Source organism: Falco naumanni, chromosome 12 (genome assembly GCF_017639655.2).
Source record: "Falco naumanni isolate bFalNau1 chromosome 12, bFalNau1.pat, whole genome shotgun sequence".
NCBI lineage: Eukaryota > Metazoa > Chordata > Aves > Falconiformes > Falconidae > Falco > Falco naumanni.
Genome location: NC_054065.1, coordinates 33553144 through 33575737, shown reverse-complemented (window position 1 = coordinate 33575737; position 22594 = coordinate 33553144). Strand labels below are relative to the sequence as shown.

At 54.1% G+C, this 22594-nt stretch overlaps 1 protein-coding gene across 2 annotated transcripts; it reads left to right on the top strand.

Moving 5' to 3' along the window:
• The first annotated feature begins 15693 nt into the window (after positions 1–15693).
• VSX1 (visual system homeobox 1) lies at positions 15694–19769 on the top strand. Of its 2 annotated transcripts, none has more exons than XM_040611515.1 (5): positions 15694–16076; positions 16390–16468; positions 16677–16800; positions 17723–17903; positions 18544–19769. In XM_040611515.1, the coding sequence occupies exons 1-5, from the start codon at positions 15719–15721 to the stop codon at positions 18807–18809; spliced, it is 1008 nt and encodes a 335-aa protein (XP_040467449.1). In that variant the 5' UTR covers positions 15694–15718; the 3' UTR covers positions 18810–19769. The 2 variants fall into 2 exon arrangements, with proteins under 2 accessions (XP_040467449.1, XP_040467448.1); XM_040611514.1 differs by having other exon boundaries at positions 15707–16076; positions 17735–17903.
• Positions 19770–22594: the final 2825 nt, after the last annotated feature.

Genomic DNA, 22594 nt, shown 5'->3' with positions numbered 1-22594 from the left:
TCCCATTAGCTGCCAAAGCTGGGTCAGTCCACAGCAGCTGAGATACCAGCCCCGTGACTTTGAAAGAATCATCGTCTTGCTGGCAAAACCAGGGAAAAGACTATAACAGGATTTCATGAAGGCAAATAATATTAGAGAGCAAGTAAGACAGGCTGGGGACTGAATAGGACGGCTGTTCCATTTGTCATTTATTGAGATCTTTTTTTATCGGAACATGCACCAATGTGGGCAAGTTGTCTCGCAGAGCCGCTCAGGGCTGTTAACCTTTTGTAGTACTGTTTAGTATCCATCGCTATAGTGGAGTTAGACTTACAAACAGTACACCTTTAATAACAAAACTCCTGAGTTAATCTCCTTTAGAGGTCTGTGTGACATTACTAGCTATAATCTAACCCTTCCAGGTTATTGTAGATGCACTTATGGGCATAAAACCTTCTTTGGGAGAATTAGGTATTTTCTCATTATGCACGCTAACAGCTTTTCACTGAATATTACCAGATTTCCATGAAAATCTGTTTGATTTTCACTGACAAGTTGCAGAGTTTACCCAGTCTATAAAAGAGGATCTTAGGAATTGTCTCTAATGAGTTGCCCTCTAGCTACCTTTGCATTATGCAGGTGGGAGACTCTCCGGTGAACTGATGGACAATGAAAGCAGTTTGTGTCAGCGTGGGCAGATGCGGGACACGTGTGGGGAAGGAAATGCTGAAGCAGATGGGTCCCTGCTGTATGTGGAGCCCTTTTAGGACAACAGCCTGGTGGGTGAAGCATCTACCCATCTCCATTCCTCACTCTGCCTGCAGGACTTCACTGTCATGTGTCCTGGGAAAATGTGTGCCCACTCAGGCTGACCAGCTGCCTAGGAGATGTTCAAGGTTTGCAGGGTTGCACATAGACACCTAAAGTCTGAACCCCAGGCAGCTAAAGCCTGTGTTGGATCTGATCTTTAACACCTGTGTCTCAGCTCCTTCAGGGAAAATGATGCTTCATTTCTATGCCCTTGTATGTCCAGGTTTAGCAGATTCTCTGGGAAAGGGACCTTCTCTTGCTTTGCTTGTCATACTGTTAATAAATAACCACAGGAAGGAGACTGGAGTTACCGCGGCAAGAGGAGCTGCGATTGCATGGCTAGCAGCAGCAGGCACCTACTGCCGAGGAGGTGACTCCTCATGGTGCCACAGATCCCTTGCTGGTCTTGTCCCCACCTGGGACACTCAGAAATGCACGGGCAGCAGGGATGCCTGGGTGGTGGGTGCCCAGGCACCTGCCCTCCGCCTCGGGATTGGGATCGGGAGGCAGGCACTGGCCGCTGCCAGCTACTGCGCACTCGCCGCAAGGCAGGTCAGGGAAATCAGGTCACAGCAGAGATGGGTTGCAGCTTCACCATCTGCAGAAGAGTTTGAGAGAGTCTGACATGCCAGGTCAGTGGCGGATGTCCAAGGCTCTGGGAGCACGGGAGGCTCTTGTCCCTCCTGGGTTATGAAGGACAAGGACGACTTTGCTGGCAGATGATGTCTCCAGTCCAGTCTGCAGGGTCTTGCCTGCACCCAGCTACAGCTGCAAACCAGTGCTGGTCTTGTGCTCTTCAGATACTGTGCTGCTGGAATATTTGTATTTATAGAAACCTTTGTTGAGACTGTAGCTGAGATGTGATTATGTACCAAACTCTGAAACACAGTAAGCGGAACAAGCTGGTGCACCCCCATTTGCCACCATGGCTTGAGCATGGCTGTGGAGGAGAACCAAGGTGGAAGATGATCTGGTGTTCAGTACTGTGAGCTCTTTGGTGGCTGTCTTGTGAAAAATGGTCTCTGCTCCAAGAGGCAGGTACACAGGACAGACCTGGCAGGGGTGTTCCCTCCATGTCCTAGAAAGCCAAGCTGTCCAAGGGCTCACTGAGAGCTCATGGCCAAGCTGGAAATCCAACTGAAGCCTCTCAAGTGCTTGAGACAAGTGCCTCCACCTTCCCTTTCTAACTAGCTCATCTCAGGTCCTATGGCTTGGGCAGCTGCCCAACACTGGAGAAATCCCAGGCTGATCTGTGAAACTCTTGCCAGCTAGTTTTGCTTTGGTTTTAATTCATTGCTTTTGTTTTTCAGAGAGTCATTCAATGGGGCTTGGCTTGAAGAGGGGCTGAAATGCCATCACACGCTCTGCACCTCATGAGAGGAAGTGTAATTAAGCCACCTACCCCTTAAGCACACAGCCCACCTTTGAATAATCAGGGGAAGCCACCAAAAGGGTTAAACACTTTATTTAGATGGCTTTGTTTGTTACGTGTGTGCTTTGCTTGTTCTGAGAATTAACGGAAGATAAGCTAAAAGTTCATTTATAAGAGTATTAAAGGATAATTATGATGGAGTAAATGCAGCGGGTCAAAAGGCATTATGATGAACAGAATCATAATATAGGGCTTGGGAAAATAAGCTAAAATGTACAATGCCTAACATCACTCACTGAATGCCATGGGAAGTGTACTTCAGTTTTCTCTCTGCTTCTTCGCTCCCAATCTAAATTAAAATTGCTTCTATCAGCACCCTGCTATTCGTGCACAAACACATAGCGATAATCAATCGTAGTAACTTAAATTAAACTTTTGGGTAGGCATAAATATGTGACCTTTTAATATCAACAAAATGATAAAAAAGATTTGGTAGGAAATCTGTTTCAATCAGATTAGAGGAGAAGTGGGTAAAGCTGATTACAAGCCCGCTAAACACAGTATTTGGGCAGTATTTGTTCAGAAACAATAGCGTTAATTCTACTTTAACAAGTATTATCTGGAAAATCAATAATTAATGGGAACCCATTATCAACTTGTAATTTAGCACAGAGATCAAGTTGCGAGAGAAGTGAAAGCGAGTGGACAACCTGCTTTTACTTGACCTGTCAAGCTGATGGATTAGCGAGTGACAGCAGGTTTCATATTATTTTAAAGGAGATGTGGTAGAAATAAGTCAATTTGGGCCTCTTGCTGTTTGGCACCACGTCACCCTCCTGCTTCCTGCCACTCTGCAGAAGAGCCACCTTATGCAGACAGGTCGCTGCAGCCCAGGGAATGATGTCTTCAGTGGCACTTGGTTCTCAGACAAGGGGGGCCACCACCCCTGAATCCATGGGGTGCACACAGAGCAGTGAATGGAGGGAAGAGAGGCAGGCAGAAGGGTGCTGTTTGCAGATAGCATGTGGTTCCCAACTTTCCCTCGGTTTCCCAGCAGCTTGGCTTCCCAAGCGGGCATCCCCCTCCTTAGCATCTTTCTGCACCTCCCAGCCTGCCCAGGTGCCCCCTGCCATTTTCTCTCCGTGGCTGACTGGACTTGCGGCGACATGTGTGAATGCACGTGTATGGCCAGATTCTCCCCAGCCAGCTCCTCCCTTCCCCCACCATATCAGCTCTGTTTGGAGGAACAACCTTATCTGTCCTCTGCGCCACGTTGGGACCGGGACATTGTGCATGGGCCAGAAGTGGTGTGTGTGCGACTTGTTGCTGGAGTAGGTCATTGCAACAGATGCCGAACAGATAATGGTTTTGCAAAGACAACATGCTTCCAGGGGATACAGATGTTCTGATCAAGGATCTGCGTGTCTGTGTGTGTGCGTGCACACATGCATCTCTCTGGGTATCTCTGTGTGGGTTTGCCGAGGCTGGAGCAGGCTTTTGGAAGAGGAGCATCGCTGTTTGCTAAATTTCATGTGGGGAGCAGTAAGCCACCATTTCCACCTCACTGCCAGTCCACCCGTCTTCTCCTGGGCAGAGACACTTTTTTCCCCAGAGCTGTTACCTGCCTGGCTTTGGGTAGAGCAGGCTGCGGTTTGTGGGCTTCAGTGGTTTAGCAGAACAAGAGAGTAAAAGGAGATAGGTTGGGGACAGTGGACAGCAAGTAAGCTGGTGCTAGAGGGCTTGTGGAGCTCCCAGTGCAGCTGGGCACGGCTATGCAGACACCCCAACTGGGATGTTCTTTGCCATGCTCAAAGGCAATGGTCAAAAATGGGATTGAGGAAGCCCCTGCTGACACAAGCGGTGGGCTGTGGATAGGAGAGAGGCAGGTGTGCAGGGACACGCACCTCTTTTAGCAGAGCAGTGGACAGAGCCGGAATAGTGATACCTTGGGCTGGCCTCACATTTCCCACCAAACCTACCCGTGCTAGTGGTGCCGAGGAAGGACACCACCACAGGAGGAGAAGCCCAAGAGCTGTACTTGTCTCTCTGCTTCCACTGGCCACGTCCTCCATCTCTGAGCTGCGATGACCGTCAACCTGGCCCTTCCAGGGTGGCCGAGAGGCTGATGTCCAGACACTGACTGGAGGTGGGCTGGCCCTGGGGCATGGTGCGCAGCCCACGTTGTCATGGGGGCTTCTTGACAGCCAGCAGGGCGGGATGCTCTTGGCAAAGGGAACAGATTGAAGGCAGATTGTGTGGGTGAAGCAGCACCGTGCTACAGCTAGGGAGTGGCTTCAGAAATGGCATTTAATCATTCAACATTAACAGAAGACATCTGTCACCATCCTCAGTGGTGACGGGGCTACACAGCAAAACAATATGTTCCAGCGCTCCTAATCACTGGAAAAACACTACTTTTTGCAGAGTTCTTTTAGTGCCCGGCACAAATCCTTCTATTTTATTATAGCAATCCCAGCCAAATCCTCCAATAAATGGAGTTTTTATTAATGTGCAGCTGTTAAATGAGAAAAAATAAAACTCAGAAATAAAAATGAATCCCTGAATAATCGGGCTGATCCCAGGCAGTAAGAACAAGCAGGCCAACCACATACTTACAGTTTTTTGGTATTACTTAAAAATACGGTCAGGGCTTTCCTTTCTCCCTCCATTTTTTTGCACAGGACTGATTAGATTTTGCTCAGGAAGATCTGAGCCACTTCTGTGGGCTGGAAGTGCAGCAAGGAGGAGTGAGAGGTACTGGGATGAGGGTCGCATGCAGTGCATGTGCCTGGTCTTTGCTTGCTGCCATGGTCGGGAGGAGGGTGGTGGGGTGGCACTGAGCCCAGGACAGCTGGGGTCCAGCTTTGCAATGAGGGATGCGCTTGCTTCTGTGCAAAAGTGAACAGCAGAGAGTGTCAAAAAAAGGTGGAAGGAGGTGAGTGACAAAAGCCTTGGACCGTTGCAGCTCACATCAGAAGGATAGGGCAGTTTGTTCTAACCAGTCACAGCCTCTGGCTCTTTGCCTTGAATTGGAGCTTTTCAGGTGAAATGTTGCTCCCCACAGTGCCATTTTGCAGTTAAAAAGGAAGAGAAAGTGATGCCACGACACTGTGGTGGGTGAGGCAGGTGCTGAGCTGTGGGGAAGAGCAGCACCCACCCTGGATTCGGCCTTGAGCCCTTTCCCCATGCACAGGTCCCCATTGCCAAGGCGTCTGCAGCCCCCCTGTCATCAGCGGAGAGGCCTGCTGCGAAGGGAGCAGATCTCCTTTTACACTCACTGTTGCTGCTGGGAGACCTGGTGCAACTGTGCTACACCCACGGAACGGCCATGTGACCGCACGAGTGCTGGAAGCTGGGCTAAACCAGGTCCCAGGCTACAGTCCAGCTGGCAATAAAATGACCATCAGGGGCCGCTTCCTGATGGCTCCAGCCCAAAGGAGAGTGCTGAGTGAGCAGAGACGTGGGAGACCTGCTGGAGCTGCCATCAGACGCCTGCACGTGTTTCCAGGTAGCTGAGACCTCGGGCACCCAGGGTGAGGGGCCCACCTAGAGCTGAGCCTCCAGCCAGAGGGCAAAGCCAGCCCAGGCAGCTCCCTCAGGGCCGACGGGGCTTTTGTCCTGCCCGAGGCACTCAGACCTGAACTGTGGCCATGGGGACGGTGCCTGTCACCGGCGGTCAGACCCTGCTCACCCAGGGGTGCTGCCTGGCGAACGCAAGGCAGGAGGGAATGCCCCGAGCAGATAGCACCCTGCCCACGAAATGGCACGACCACCTCCGCTATTCATTCTGATTAAATTAGAGCCAAAGTAAAGCCCTAATTCTTCTGATTAAAGCTTAGAAGTTAAGCTCTTCAGGCAGGATGCGTGCTTTGCCCTGTGCTCTCCTAAACCACTTTGCCCATTTGATGACAAGACACTAATAATACACTCCTATATGTTTGTTCTCAGACACACATGATGCCCAGTCCATAGGATGTATGAGTTTCCTGGGACTTCCCACATCCTCCGTCTGAACAGCGGTATTTATGTGTGGTCACCTGGCTATTTTCAGAAGTGGGGATGTAGGAAGAACTGCTCCAAGGAAAGCAGAGGTCCAGCTCTGCCAGGGTTCAGCATTTAGATGGCTTGGGCTTTTCCCAGAGGAATTGCCCTGGGAGAGACACCCCAGCCCAGGCATCGGCTGAGGTGTTAGCCACATGCTCACTTCGATCAGGTGCTCTACAAGCGTGGGATGTGCCCGCAGTCATGGCCCTGCAGGGAGTGGGTAAAGGCAGCTAAGGCTACACTGATGATTTCGGGTGTCAGTGACAGAAGCAGGTTTAATTGTCACTGTTTTAGCCTCAATGAACAGGTGTTTTACCCAAGGGTAGCTCTGTCACCAAGCTTTGCTCGAGTGCTGGTCTGTACCCTGCTTTTCCGCTCTGCAGGACTTCCTGGGGATGGGATCGTGCATGAGGCTCACCTGCATTGCACTTGCCTTTAAAGAGGAGCTCCTGGCACCCTTGGGGAAGCCTATCCCTGGGCGAGGCTGGGCTGTGGTTTCACCAAGGACTGGAGGCACATCCTTAGGGGCCCATCCTCCACATATGTCCAGCTTCTTGCAGAGAAGCTGGGAAACTTCTGCCTCTTAACATCATGCATGGGGAAGCTCTCCCATCCCTTCTCCCCTGCACCACAGCCAGAGGCACAGCCTGGTATTGTTTGTCACAGATCAATGCATTTACCCATGTGGAAAAATGTCATTACCACCAGAGCTCGGCTTTTCTTTCCCCTTGAACTGCTCCCGCTGTGCTGGTGAGGGGCTGGCTAATTGCCTCTTTTCTCAGGTTGCCCCTGGGGATGGCTGCCCTGCAGCCTGCTGTGCCGCTCATGCCTGCCATGGTTCATGCTGGTGCTCTCAGGGCTTCCCCTGGCCTGACCATCTCCTTTGCCAAACAAATGAGCACTCAGGCACCACACAGGGCTGTGGCACTCTTCGCTCTTCGTTACATCCCCCCTCGTGAGCTAAAGAAACAATAGGAGGGTCACTTAAAGAGAGAGGGAAGGATGGGCCATGGGCTCCTAGCCAGGAGCGGAGGTGTGGGTAACCCGCTGGTGTGTGCTCCAGACCATAGTGGTGCTGGGATGGCCAACAAGAGTAAGGGGTAGTGGGGGTAGTACCCCCTCAGTGGCGAGTCCCCTCCTGTGTGGGCTGCATCCACCCCCAAGGATGCTCTGCTGTGCCCAGGCAGCGAGAACCCCGAAGTGGAGCTGGTGCAGAGGTTTCCTGCCCCGGTCTGGAAAAGGCAACAAGAGCAGAGGGGAGCGAATTGCCCAGGCTTTCTGCTCCTGCCACCGTAGGTTCATCTCCCAGGGGGCTGGAGAGCTCTTTGGCTGGCTGAGCCTGCAGCAGCCTCACAGGAGGGTAAGGGGCGGATGCTGAAGGAAACCGATAACCAGGCAACTCTTCCCTGGTGAAACCTGAACCTTTCTAGGTACCCAGCAAAAGGAAAAAAGAGCCTTCAATGCCATTTCTAAATAGGAAGAAAATACATTTATTTTACCACCAAAAACCAGTGAAACCTCAAGCTGCCTTGGGAAGGGAAGACTGCAGACAGTGATCCTACAAGGGAGAGGTTTATTTCTTCCTCTGAATCCTTTTCCTCCTTCTTTTTTCCCCAGAGTGTGTCAATGCCAATACTATAAGTCCTTAGTTGAGGTCATTAAGTAACTGTTCATTGCTGGCAACATTCAATCTGTTCATTTTGGACAATATGTTCCCTTTTGGCATCAAGGTCTGCCTTGGCTGTGTTGGAGGAGTCATGTCAAAGCAAAGACCGGGAGCTGGTGGGAAAAGTGGAAAGTCCTTTGTGCTAAAATCTGTCCTTTAATACAGGAAAAATTAATCCCACAAGAAAATTGTACATATTTTACAACTAGGTGCTGCCAATGAAGGAGCTGAAGAGAAAAGAACAGGAAAAGGTGGCTCAGAAGTGATACTGGTGAGAGCAGGGCTGAGCTGTGGCAGGAGAAGCAGGCAGGGGGAAGTCTGTGCATGTCGAAAGCTGCTCTTTCTGCATCTGAGAAGAAAATTGCAGAACGCAGTGTGAAAGCACAAAAAATATGTCCCTGGGAGCGTGGAGGGAAGCTGGGCATGAAGAGCTTTCCTGCAGGGTCAAGTAAAATGGTTGAAGCGAGCTGCAGGAACCCTACCTCTTATATTTCTAACACCAAATAACATGATTGCCTGTGAAGGTGAGATGGCCAAGCACGTCTGGCTCTGCTCGTACGAGGGGACCCATGCACGGGGATACATTTTATGTTAGTTTTCTGTTAATTCTGCATGTCCTTTAGAGGGTCTGTTTGGGACAAGATTGCTTCAGCACAGGGTCATTTGCTTGTATGCTTCCAGGTGGGCTCTGAGAGACAGCCACACGCCAGTCTCTTTAGCTAAAAAGACACTGGTTTATGTCTCTTGGGAGGGAGTCCAGTCCTTAATTGGGGGGGAGGGTGTGTGTCTGTAAAATCCATTAATGAATTACCTGCTCTGTCTGAAAAGGAACGGAGACGTTGCGTGGTGTTGGGAAGCCATGCTCCAAAATCTCCCAGCCCTTCTGCCAACACCACCTCCCCGCTTGGCTGCAGAGTGCAGAGAGATCGCAAAGCTTAGGGTATCACTTGTCACGGCGGCCCCAGAGCCACATTGCTGACCCAGCCCAGGCTGGTGCTGAGGAAGGGACCCGGACCTCTTTGCACAGCCAGGTTCACCTCCAAGCAGAGGCGCCACACTCGGCACCTGTTTGCATTCAGGAGAGCCCGTCTCGAGGTGGTATTAAAGGGAAGAGTGAGAGTAGCCGCCTGCGCGTGTGGTGTCCTCTGCTTTAATTAGGTTCACTTCTTTCATGGCAAGTGCTGTCATACCGAGCTGAAAAATCAATACCATATGGCACGGCACTCAGATAGCAAACTTGGAGATTAATTAAAGGAGAAGTAATTCTGTCAAGTCTCATAGCATAGCGCTTATGATGAGGCATGGCTGAACTGGTTTGGACATGCAAAGGCTGGGCAACACCTTCAGTCAGAGCTGAGCTGGACTGTCCACCACTCTGGGGTCAGAATAAAGTGGCATCCCTCTTTCTCTACTGCCAATGGAGATACATTAGAAATACTGACGTCACTGTTTCACATTTTCCTGGATTTCCCTGAGTTTGCTTGTGCATTTTGTTCATGTGTTTTGTTTCCCTGTGTGTGGGTGTGTGTTTTTTCCCTGTGTTTTGTACTGTGGGGCCAGCCACTTGTGTCCAGCTTGCTGCGGGTCCGGACAGGGAGGTGGGAAGGGGTGCATTTGTTCCAGGAGGCTTCTGCTTGGCAAAGTGCTGGGTGTGAATGCAGAGAAGGTGCTGCCTGGGGGCGGACCACGCTCCTGGGCTGGGAGCCGGGAAAGCCATGGAAGTCAGCAGAAAGAAGAAAATGCAGAGAGAGGTTCAGACGTTGTGACAATGAGCACTGGGCAGGCACTTAGAGAGGGGTGCCTTGCAGGCTGCGTAGGTAGGGGTGTCTGGGAGGGAAAAAGGTGGTGAGGTGAGAAGAGGTGAGGCAGGGAAAACCCAACTTTCAGATCACCAGAAGGGCAAGCAGTTCTCTCATGAGGACCATCTGCAGCCTAGGCACTTCTCCATCACTCCTGCACCTCCTGGGACCGGTGGCTTCTAAACTAACACCATTGTCTCTGAGCTTTTCCAACAGCCCTTGCAGTTGGAAAGCAGTAGCAACAACGCCCATGGCACCTGGATAAGATGCCTGTGCTAGGATTCGGCAAGATTTGGCTCCCAGCTCTGCCCCTGCCCTGCTGCCTGGCCATGGGCAGGTCCCTTCCCTTCCCCTTGCCCATTCCACGGGGTGCACAGATCCCATCACTGCCGACATCCTCCTGGCTAATGCACAGCAAGCTCCCCCATCTAGATGGCAAATGCTAAAACTGCAGATGTCAGTGGAGATAGTCTGAAAGACTTTTCTGGGCTTTAACTTTTTTTAACTTATTTTCACATCATGCCATTATTTGATTGAAGGCCGAACATCTGAATGAAGAAACTGGCTGACAATCTTCCAGTCTGGAAGTTAAGATTCAAAGTTCCGTTCCAAACCCACTAAGGTCAGTAAAAATCTTCCAGGAGGTTTCATTGTCCTTGGGTCGAGACCTTCATGGGACCAAATAACTCTCTGTTCTCCCAAATGTAAAAGAAACCTGAAGTGGTGGTGAAATGCTGTTTTTCCATTATAAAAGAAGGAAGGAAGGAAAGCAGGAAAAGAAAAGAGGGAAAAGAAAGAAGAGGGACAGAGAGAAAGAGAGAAAGAAAGAGAGAAAGAAAGAGAGAGAGAAAGAGAGAAAGAAGGAAAGAAGGAAAGAAGGAAAGAAAGAAAGAGAGAAAGAAAGAGAGAAAGAAAGAGAGAAAGAAAGAGAAAGAGAGAAAGAGAGAAAGAAGGAAAGAAGGGAAGAAGGGAAGAAAGAAAGAAAGAAAGAAAGAAAGAAAGAAAGAAAGAAAGAAAGAAAGAAAGAAAGAAAGAAAGAAAGAAAGAAAGAAAGAAAGAAGGAAGGAAAGAAAGAAAGAAAGAAAGAAAGAAAGAAAGAAAGAAAGAAAGAAAGAAAGAGAGAGAGAAAGAAAGAAAGAAAGGAAGAAAGAAAGAAAGAAAGAAAGAAAGAAAGAAAGAAAGAAAGAGAGAAAGAAAGAAAGAAAGAAAGAAAGAAAGAAAGAAAGAAAGGAAGAATAAGAAATCTGACTCCATTGGTTGGGAAGTTTCATTTCCAGGGCATGTACCCTAGTGGGACAATGTCTACCCCTCTTTTGGGAGATGCTGATTTAATGAATGTGGCAGCTATTGTGCGTGCTTGGAAGCCTCACAGCCGTTTTTCTTCTGCTGATATTTTCTTTTCTTTTCTGCTTTAATGAGTGTTTCTCTAATTGACTTGATGATTTCTGTTTAATTAGCACATTTTGGAGGAATGATCAAAAAATAATAAGATAAAGTAATCAGACAAGCATAGTGCGGAGGAACAATAGTGCCTTTGTGGGGCTAATTGGAGTGGACAGTCCATCGGCTAGTTTGGGGCTCCTCACAGTTGGATATTCCCAGCCTAGTTGTGCTGTGTGCCCAGGACTTCCAAGCACCCACATAGACCCAGCTCTGGTAGTCATTTCAATTAGCTTTAATGAGCTGTGAATGAGCACCAAGGAGAGCCAAGCCTGGACCTGCCCAGTTTTGCCATTGCCCAGGTTTGCAGGAGGCTGCGGAAGCAAACGGAGTTTGCCCAGGACCTATGGTGGCCACAGGACCTCGGGTACCGCTGGGCAGAGCATCCCTGGGGAGGGCTGCGGCCCGGCTCTCGCACGGGAGGGGGTTGCCTGTGGTGACGTCAGATGGGAGGGTAAAGGGGACTAGAAAGCAACAACAAAGTGGACTGGAAGCAAAAAGCACTGGCTGAAGGAGCAGCCAGAAATCAGAGCTACGGCTGTGATGCCTGCTCTGCCTGAGTTTCTTCCCAAACACCCTGTCTCTCGTGTTCCCATATATATCACCTAAGGGTTCAAACCTCTGGGACAAGCCCTGGTCTCCTCCCTAGGAGCAGGGACAGGGCTTTCCATAGACTGCATCACCTATAGCTCCTGGAGTTACACCAGGCGATGATCTCTGCTGGCTCACAGATGGCCAGTCATGCCTCTAGTCAAAGTTGTAGGTGTAGCACCTTGATGGTCATTTGTTTGCCCAGTGTTTGGCTAGGAATTAATTAGGTGATGAGCTCCAGGCTGCTGTGACAGCTGTCTGTGTGCGGCACTTCCCAGCAGTTTGATTAAATCTGTGACACTCCAGATGTGAGCACCCTGTGCATTGGCACATGGTTTGCTCTTAAACTTCACTTAAACCATGACTGCTCTTTTGGTTTTAATCAAAGGCAAATGCCTTAAGACAGAAATCTGTGCAGAGGAATTAGTAGAGATGTCTCTGGGGCATGTGGAGAGGGACCCGAAAAGGGACCCCCCCCAGCGCCAAATTAGGGCTGCCAATGCACTTGTAGTAAGCTTGGCTGGCAATGCTGCAGCACGAAGCAGGTGGTGCGCGTGGCCAACTGTGGCTGCACTTACCCTGCACACCCTCTGCCTCACCTGCATGAACCTAAGCTAGAAATGAAGCACTTTCCGCCACCCGGTAGTGCTGGCAGCACAGATTTCCCCATTCACTTAACCTGGCCATGCCACCTGCTCCTGCAAATCCATCACCCCAAAATAGAGGATATTCGGCCATTACATACACCTACTCCTAAGTGGCCAGGAGCGCACAGGTAATCCACCGCTCAGCCCTGGCTGCAGCCAAATGAGAAAAATCCCATCACCCATGTCAGGAGGAGGAAGCCCACCTGTAACTTGGAGGTGGGGATTTAGCCTTGCAAAATATGGACATGCCGCACTGCAATGCCTCCCACTTTCCTGCCTTCTCCCCTAGCGCTAGGCTGTTTCTTAGCTCCTTCTCACCCATGTGTCAGAGGCAGTGTTTTCACAACAGCCATCACTTCCCCATGCTCCCAGCAGGACATGGAGGAGGTGAAAGAAAACGCCTTTTCCTTCTGGCCATCCTTACTGGGGCAGGGACCTTCCCCCCAAGCTCCCACCCTTGCCAAATTGCCTGTGCTGCCGTCAGCCAGCTGCTCACCCTGCTGCACTCCACCCCTGGGCCACCCTACACCCAAGCAAGGCACACCGTGGCCACTAGCCAGCCATCTGGGTTTGCCCTGCAGAGCAGGTACCTGAGGGCTGTGGCTTCGACATCATCCCTGGGGACCAGGCTCCAGCCTCACCCCCGCACCAGGTTTCTGGGATCTGATGGAGGCACACGGCATGGAGCCGGCGGGGAGCACTGGGCTGGGACTTGCCGGTGCTGGTCTGAGGGGGGTGTGTGTGGCAGGGGCCAGGCTATCGGAGCGGGGCTCTCTATCCGGCCAGGAGCAGAGGAGCCTCTTCCACCCCAAGCTGCTTGAAACTGTCAGATAGTCCTTTATTATTGACCCGATTCATATCTAAACCAGGGAGGTGAAAGCTGTTTTATCCCATTACTAATCCCCTATGCCAGGCCCTTCGATACCTTCTCCTTGCTACACGTTCCTCATCGCAGCAGCAGGTGGTCGCAAGGCGAGTGCACATCCTTCCGGGGTTTCCCCAAGTTTCACATCCTCCAAAGGCAGGGGAAACCTCGGGATCCATGCCGGCTGAGGGGGAGTCTGCCAAAGTGTTGTGTGTTATCTGTAATCCCCCAAGGACTTGCAGGGCTTGTCCCTGGTGTTGGAAGGGGACAGCCCCAGGCACCTACCCCACCCCTCACGATGCCACCCCGTAGGGTACTGCAGGGCACAGTGGGTGTCTGACATGGCATTGGACCAGCCACAGGCTGGAGGGGACACCTCAGAGACTGTCCCACCTTGCTGTGCCCCTAGTCCTGCAAAGTGCAGCAGGGAGCAGAGCACAGGGGTCGGGGGTGCTTCAGCATCGGCCACAAGTGGCACCCACCACTGGAACACGGGTCTGCACTGGGACCGGGGTGCCGTGGTCTCCTGCCACCCTGGCTGGAGCCCTTGTGGAAGGGCTGGATGCTGGGGCTCCCTGGGGCGGCTGAGCTGGCTGGCACAGGTGCCCTGCCCACGGCAGGGACAGGGGAGCAAACCCCGGGGAAATTAGAACAAGGGGCGATGTTTGATGTTCTGCTCTTTAAGCGATTAATAATCTTTCGGCGTCGGAGAATCAGCTGAAAATCTTCCCTGGAAAATAATGAGCAGAGAAACATTTACTGATTAGTCTAATCCTGGCTAATCCTATCTGATGAGCATATATCAAGATATCCTTTAACTCATTTATTGTCCAAGGACCGGTGGAGATGCCCCTCTCCACCATGCCTGGGGGAGTGGCGGCGGCAGCAGGCCTGTCCCCCCACCCTGCCCACTGCCCCGTCCCAGCAGTGGCCGCAGCCCCTGTCCCCTGTAGCACTGCACCGGCCACCCTCCGCCCTGGGCAGCACCATCGTATCCAGGCCACCTCGCCAGCACGGGGAGATTTAATCGCTATTTCCATTTCTGCATCTATCGGCTTTCTCTTGGGTTTGAGCTTTTATGTTTCATAAACTGATTAGGAGCAATTATATGCACTTTATCCCCAAACTTTCCAAATGCCTAGGCCATATGCATATTTAAGGCTTCATCATCTCTCCCAACAGCTCAGCCTGAATGTAAACTGCTGAAATCAAGCTGATTCTGGGACAATGTCAAAAATTAGGGTTTTATCCACTAATATCTGCTCGGACAGGAAATTTGTTGTGGGTGGTGGCCGGATTATGGCTTCTAATTACTGTAGCAGATCCTCCCCGCCTGGCAGTGAAAGTCTCTGATTCGAGCAAAACTGTGGCAAAACTGGTGAAGCAAAGGTGCCCGAGGGGACCCCAGGGTGCCCCATTCCTCCATGAGGGGCTGCCCTGGGTGGGGGTTCCCCAGGCACCTCTGCATCCCGAGCCCATGGGGACCCCAGCTGGTGCCTTCGGGAGCATGATGCCCATGCACCTCCTGCTCCCCTCACACCCACTTGCCTCTCTTGGTGTGAGGCAGGAGGGTCCGGAGGGTCCCCCCTCGCCGCCAGCCCCCAGCGCTGGCCACGGCAATTATCCTAAATGAAAGTTATTGTTCTGCTAATCCCGGGAACAGCTTGCGAGGGGAGATTTGGGTCTTTCTTTAATAATGCAAAGTTAATGCGGAGTCCCCTTGTAATTATCTTTATCAGAAGGACCCTCAGTTAATCTGACGGTCCAGCAAAGGCCCAGATCAGGCGGCCCATGTAAGCCGGTTGTAAATCGTTTCCATCAACAGATGAAGGGATGGGCCCGGGGGGGATGGGGGGGGGGAGGGGGAATTGCAGCCCAGGTGCAAGAATCTGGGAGCAAAAGGGAGCACCGAGGCCAGGCACCTCGAGGTGGCCATAGTGGCAGGACACCTGGGGTCAAGGAGGGTCCCGCTCCCCAGCCCCCCGCCCCCCCTACCCCCGGGGTGCTGAGCGATGGTGGCTGTGGGGAGTGATAGCCGGGTGGGACGCCCCGTCTGGGATGTGGGGCTGAAGGGCCACAGGGTGGGATGGGGTTGCTAGGGAGGGGACATGGGGACATGGCAGAGGGGTCCGGGCAGAAGACCCGGGGAGAGAACCCACGGGGATGGGAGTGGGGCTTATAGGGGACCCCCGGGGTGGCTGGGGCTGGAGGGCGGGGCGGGCCCAGGGGACCCGGGGAGGGGATGGGGAGGACCGAGGGGCTGGGGCCGAGGGGAGCAGAGGGAGGGGCGGTGGGAGGGGGCGGTGGGGGATCGGGGCGGTGGCCGGGGGGGCCGGGGGAGGGGCGCGGGGGCCGGGGCGGCGGGGGGGCCGGGGGCCGTTAATCCGGGGATTGGGAGCGGCCCCCCCGCCGGCCCGCGGTGTGATTGGAGCCGGGGCGGCCGGCGGGCCGATAAAAGGGGCGGCGGGCGGCGCTCCCCGCTCCGGGCCGGGCCAGGCGGCGGCGATGCCGGGCCGGGCGGAGCCGTCGGGGGGACGCGCGGCGGCGGGGCCGGGCCTGGGGGCCCCGGGGACGGAGGCGCGACCGAGCGGCGCGGGGCTGCGGGCCAAGGGCTTCGCCATCACCGACTTGCTGGGGCTGGAAGCCGAGCTACAGCCGCCCCCCGGCCCGCCCCCCGCTGCCGCCGCCGGGGGCTACGAGAGTGGCGGGGCGCTGGGGCTGGGGCTGGGGCTGCTGTGTGGGCTGGGGGGGCCGGGAGCCCCCTGCCTCCTGCCCGCCCCGCTGCCGCTGCTGCCCGCCCGCGGCCCCCGCCCGCCCCCCGGGCCGCCGCCCGCCGCCCGCCGCCACAAGGAAAACATCTCCGGTGAGCGGGGCCGGGGGGGCGCGCACCCGCGCACCGGGGGGCCCGGCTGGAGCCGCTGCCCGAGCGGCCCCGGGGAGCGCCCCCCCCCACGCCGAGCGGAGGTCGGCCCCGGGCTCCCCTCACCCCCCCCCCCCCCACCCCTTTGCCCCCCCGGGCTCCCCCTCCCCCTCTCCTGGGATGGCATCGCCCGTGCGGGGCTCGGGGCCCGGCCGTCGGTTGCCGTGGGAGGGGACCCCAGCTGCCTGGGGCGCCGGGCTCGGTCCCCTCGCTGCCGGCGGAACGTGACTCTCCCCCTCCCGCATGCTGCTGCCAGACGAGGACAGCCTGTCCGGGGATGCCGGCGAGCTGAAGATGTCTGCAGCCCAGATCAAGAGGAAGAAACGCCGGCACAGGTGGGGCCCAAGGGCAGGGCTGTCCCCATCCCACCTCTGTCCCCAGGCTGGGGCGGTGGGAGTCCCCAGGGGAGGAAGGAGAAGGGTCGCAGCTGGGGTGGGGAGGGGATTTTCAGGAGGAAGACCTCGGTGGGGAGGGGGCTGCCGGCCTGGCCGCTTTGCCAGCAGGCTCTGGGCTGTGTGGCAGGATGCTCTCTCCTCTCGGCAGGACGGTGTTCACGGCTCACCAGCTGGAGGAATTGGAGAAGGCTTTCAACGAAGCTCACTACCCTGACGTCTATGCCCGGGAGATGCTGGCTGTGAAGACGGAGCTGCCCGAGGACAGGATACAGGTAGGTGGCTGCGATGGGCCCCTCTCCCTGCGGAGCCTGTGGGCTACTGATGCCCAGTGGTCCCTTCTGCGCTGTGGTCAGTGAGTACAAGTGGTGGGAATGTGGTGGTGGCACTGAAATGCAGCGGGGTGCTTGTGGGAGCAGCTCATCTTCTGTCCCCCTGGCTCCAAACGGGCTCCAAATGGAAATGCAGAACCAGAGGACTGAGCTAGCCCCGACAGCTGCTCACTGCCACCAGCTTGGCTTTGTCCTCCAGAGACCCAGGCAGGAGCTAGTGCGATTCAGGAGCTGCTGGGCTAAGCCGTTTCCCACCGGTTTGCTTACTAGCTGGTCACTTTGAGGAGCATGTGGCATTTTAGAGCCTGATCCTGCCCTGCTGTGGAGCAGCTCATTGGCTTAAGAATGGGTGGTGGTCTGGGCAGTAGCCAGGTTGTAGCTACACCTCCTGAGCCTTCAAGTGCAGGAAGGGGGTGAGGAGGGGGACCTGAGCGTCCTCTGTCATCACTGGTCACTGCATTACGGACCCCCTTTCCTGGAGAGGTTGGTGCTCCATGTGGAGGCAGCAGAGGGGCCCTGCGGGCAGGTGGAGCCTAGGGTGACTTTGGCTGGGATCATGCTCCTGTGTCAAAATCAGCCTCGTGTAATGTGTGCTCCCTTTCCCCCCCACCTCCCCTCTCTCACTGACACCCACGTGTGTGCCCTCCCTGAACCCCCTCCCCACACACTCTCCTGGCCACCCTCACACTGCCACCTGCGTGTCCACACCCTGTGCTCATATGCCCAAACCCCTCCACGCACGCGGCCGCCCCTTTGCCCTGGACACACACTCCTCTCTGCCCGACGGGCCCTGGATGCCCGGCCACGGGGGCCGTCTCCTCCCCAATCCCACCCCTCCATGCTCTCCTGGCTGTTACCCCTGAAGGTTTGGTTTCAGAACCGAAGAGCCAAGTGGCGGAAGCGGGAGAAGTGCTGGGGCCGGAGCAGTGTGATGGCCGAATACGGCCTCTATGGGGCCATGGTGAGGCACTCCATCCCTCTGCCCGAGTCCATCATCAACTCTGCCAAGAGCGGGCTGGTGGGATCATGCGCCCCGTGGCTGCTGGGTAAGTGGGAGCTTGGGGCTGAGGGGGTTGGGGGGCAGCCTCAGAGCAAACAGCCCTTAGTCTTCCATACGGCTGCCCTCACCCTTTCCTAGAAATGAACAGGGCCTCGGCGTGAGCTGTATGCGGGCTGCCAAGCACCCTGACTTTTCCACTCCCTCCTTGCAAAGAACAGCTGAGAAAGGGAAAAACCTTTTACAGCCGAGTCAGACAGGTGCCCGCACGTGGTTAGGTATCATTTTCTGGTGCTAGTAGCCATCGTGGGAGCTGCAGCGTGTCTAGGAAGCCATCACCCTCCCCTCCAACTGGAGACAATGCTACCTCAGAGCTACCTTCCACTCATACTCACCTACACTGAGGTAGCACTTGACGTCAGGCTGGGACAGGCTGTCGCAGCACTGCTCTCCCTGTCTTCCCTGCTGCAGGGGAGGTACGGACCAGTTCTACTGCAAGCCATCCTCTCGGGCTGCAGAGTGCAGGTAGCAGGGCTCCAGATTGGGAAAGGCTGGTGACTAGCCTGAGTTTTCCTTGGGGTGCAAGCGAGAGCTGAAGGAAGCAGAAGGAGGGCAGGAGGTGATGCTGAGTGGTCCCAGGCAGATGTAAGCAACCGGTGCCCTTGGCTTTGCTCTCTCCCCTCTGCAAGGCATGCACAAAAAGTCCATGGAGGTGAACAGGAAGGCAGAGAGCCAAGAGAAGCTGGCAGATGGCTGGCGAGTGGAGCAGGAGGAGGAGGAACTCAAAGGGAAGCAGGCCAGTTCCCAGAGGGGCTCTGACAAGCTTGGCCCTGCAAAAGATTTGGAGGACACAGCCATCGACCTCTCCAGGACAGCCAGGCATGAGAAGAGGGGTGTACTTAGGCAGTGCATCAACGGGGACCCCCCCACGGAGCAGAACGACAGGGACCACTGAGCTCAGGCCACCCCGCAGGAGGCCAGACCTCACAGCTTCCTGGCGAGATAATAATATTTATTGAGATATATATATATTTTTTCTTAAATAATTGAACTTTTATCTGAATTCAGGGCATTTTAAAACTGGGCACACACACACCCTTGTCCCCTCCTTTCAAGCTGTTCACTTCTCAGCAGAGCCAGGGTGGAGGGTGGGAGAGGTGTCTCAGTGGGGCTGGGAGCAGTGTGATAACTGGACTGCAGTGTGGTCAGCACAGACCATTGCTGGGGCAGAGCTGCCCTTCCCCTCTGGGCTGTGGATGCTTCCCAGCTACCCAGGAGCACACAGAGCAGCAATGCAATGGGATTCGCTCCATTCTCAAGTGTGCGGGTGCAAGGACGGTGCATGAGTTCACAGACGCCTTCTCCGAGCACTTCCACTGCCACACAGTGCCTGTGCGGCGAGTCCCTCCACTTTGAACACACAATTCTTCCACCTCGAGGAGCAGCAGAGCAGGGTTTTTAAATGCGGTAGCGTTCATCCTCAAGCTGGTGTAACCCGACAGGATGTGCCCGTTTATACCTCCTGAGGATCTGGCCTGCCAATGCAGCCTTATCACTGGATTTACACTGTGTAGCTTCCTTAACTCATGTTTGGGAGAAGGGGGTAAAGACATTTCTGTTTTTGCAATGATTTTGTATACTCTTGAATGTTATCTGCTACACTATGCATAATAGAACAGACCTTTTTTAAAACCAAGCCATAGTACCCTGGAGCAACTAAAAAATTTTGTGAATTGACATAAGAAGATATTTTGTAATTGTCTGTAAAAAGTGTTAATGTCAGAGCTGTTTCTTGGTCATCCTATATTTATGTCTGAAAGCACTTTAGTGATCTGGATTTTTGAATGTGGCTCTCCCTGTTTTGTCTGCCATTTATTTATTTATTACACATCCATAAATAAAATTGTGGTGTATATTTGCTTTTCATGCTCTGCATTGCAGTTTGTACCTTCCTTTGGCACTTCTCATGGCAGCTGCTAGCTGTGAGCAGATCTTCCCCAGCCTCGTGCCTAAACTGGGCCGGAGAGCTCTGCTGAGGCAGTGTGGTTGCTCCAAGGGGGCAAATCCAAGCCCTCATGCATCTCCCCAGAACTAAGGTCTAGTCCAGTGGCCCACACATGCCAGAAGGTGATTGATTTGTGTCAGCCAAAGAGCCAAACCACAGCTGATGGGTTAGGAGATGATCCGAAACTCAGCCAGCTCCTGAGGGAAGTTGTGGGGAGGAAGAAAGTTGCTCCATGCTCCCATGCATTAGGGAAAATCCTCCTCGATACAGCTTGAGTGGGAGGTTCTTCCCTGCCCTGATGGCAGGACAGGCACTCTGCCTCTCAAGTGTCTGTGCAGTGCGCTCTTCCTGTTGCTTTGGAAGGTGCGGAGCTGGGCCGGTGTTGCCACATCCTTGTGGTTGAATACAAGGAGCAGCTGCTCACTTGGGCTAGGTGAGCACATAGTGGGAGGTACCGTGGGGGGCACCCTGGCCTCCCAAGGAGGCACACAGAGCAGCCGCGTGGTCCCAACTGCCCAAGCACCCTCAGCAGTGCATGTGGCCACCCAACTGCCTGACTCCTGGCTCTGACGGCTCCTCATCTCACAGCTGGGCTGAACTGGCCCAAGCACATGCTGTGACAGCTCCCCTGGAACACACCCAGTTTCATCTACCAGCCAAACAAACCAGAAAATTATCGAAAGGTTTTATTAAAATCTGAGTAATTCCAATTTGGAAAGTTCTGTAATACAGCTCAGGGGGTGTGTGGCCATGTAACAATGCTGTCACCTGTCCCTGCTTCTGTTGCTGGACCTGGCTTCTTGCACACAGGCAGCCACAGGCTGTGCTGGGCAGGGGGAGAGCAGTGGGATGCTGGCTGGGAAGAGCAGAGCAATAAAAGTGGCATCTGCAGATTTCCTGCTTTTCCCCTCCTCTGCTCGGCCAGCCCCCCCCCCGGGTGGCAGGGGGAAACGTATGCATGGCAAATACAAGCTTTGCAGCAAAAAAAATATGTTTGATGGGGAGGGGGGGGGGCATAGGGAGCACAGTTCAGGAAAGGACCAGCCAGGGCTTATTGCAGCAGCAATTAGGCTCACTGAGAGCCGAGACTTAGCACATTGGAGGCCTAATCCTGCCTGAGCAGCATCTGCAAACCTTTTATTTGGGCTGTGCCATGCTGGCACTGGATGCCTGCAATCTTTTTTTTTTTTTTTTTCCTCTGCCCGAGTGCAGATGGCCTGGCTCTTTGCCTTGTGCTGGGTGCAAGTGCTGTGAGAGCCACAACTGCTACAAGGTGAAATACCCCAGCCTTGGGCCGGATGCAGACAATGCTTCTGGTAGTGCCTGGTAGGCTCCCAGCTCTCACTTCACACGGTGAAGGAGGAGCCGTGGGGAGGGCTGCTGCCCCAAGGCACTTCTCATGTGCTAGGAAGTAACCACAGGGTGCAGCCAGGTGTTGGGGCTCAGACATGCCCTTGCCCCGCCACTCACGGGGTGAGAGCCCAAGGGAGGCCAAGTGAAGGGTGATGCTGGTGGATGGCAGTGACCACGCAAGGCTCAGCTCCTGGTTACCACCAGGGGCTGGCGGCAGGGTATGGTGGGGCAATTCTTGGAGCAGTTGCAGTCATTCACCTCTTAGTTGCCTGTGCTAAGTCCAGCAGGGAAGTGCTCGCTGTCCTCCATATGTCACTGTGGTTGTAGTGGCAGTAGGAGTAGGACAGCACACTCTTCTCGTCCTTTGCTTCAGATTTGATCTGTCCTGAGGTTAGTGGTAATCAAACCCAGCCACAGCTCCTGCCAGCACTGGTTCAGGCCAGGGTCGGCTGCAACAGCACAACAGAAGAAAACCTGACTTATGGCAGTGGCTGCCACTTGCACACATCTCCACCACTGCAGCGGGGCTGCCTATGCAAGACCCAGCAGCCGTCCTGGTGACCGCACCAGGGCCTGGCTGGCACGAGCTTCCCTCTGTGAGGGGCCCTGGGGATCCCTCAGCCACAAAGGCTGGGTTCACTCAGGCAGGAGAGCCCTTCCACGTGGCTCAGGCAAGAGGAGTCAGTAACATCAAAGCCACCGTTCAGCAGCTGGCACTGCTGCAGCCTGCCTTCAGTTCACCAGGGCTGCTGCCCGTGGCACACCCAGATCTCCTCGCAGCGCTATGTGCTCGGCCCTAGCCAGGGACTTAAGCAATCTGCTAAACCAGTCATGGAAGAAGGGACAAGGAAAGGGAAAAGGGACTAAAACGAGATTATTTTGGTATCTCCCAGCTTTTAGGGGATTGGAAGCTGACTGTCAGGCACACACATCTGGGGGTTGCAAGCGGGTGGTGGGGGTGCCCTGGTGATGGGCCCAGAGCAGGCTGGAAGAGAGAATGCAAATGCAGGGCTGCATCTGCAGAAGCATTTTCAGGGTGCCATTTCTGTACAGCTTCTTAATACAACTTTCTAACTGGCATTTTGTCTTGGCTGATGCTCCCAAGCGGCCGGCTGGATTTTCAGACTGGGAGGTTAGGAAGCAAGTATGAACATTTTGTACAGTGCTCCCTCGTGCGGAGCCAGGCGCTGGGACACAAGCCCGGCTGGAGCGCTAACCAGAAGCCTCACTCCTTCCCCTCAGTCCAGCAGAGCCCTCTTCATCTGTGTGTCAACACGCAGGGATGCCTGGAGGCGGAATTAAAGAATCCTGCGGGGGGCTGTTTTTCATTACTTGCTTCTCAGACTGCCAACAGCTGCTCGGTACAACGAGCAGCCCCTTCC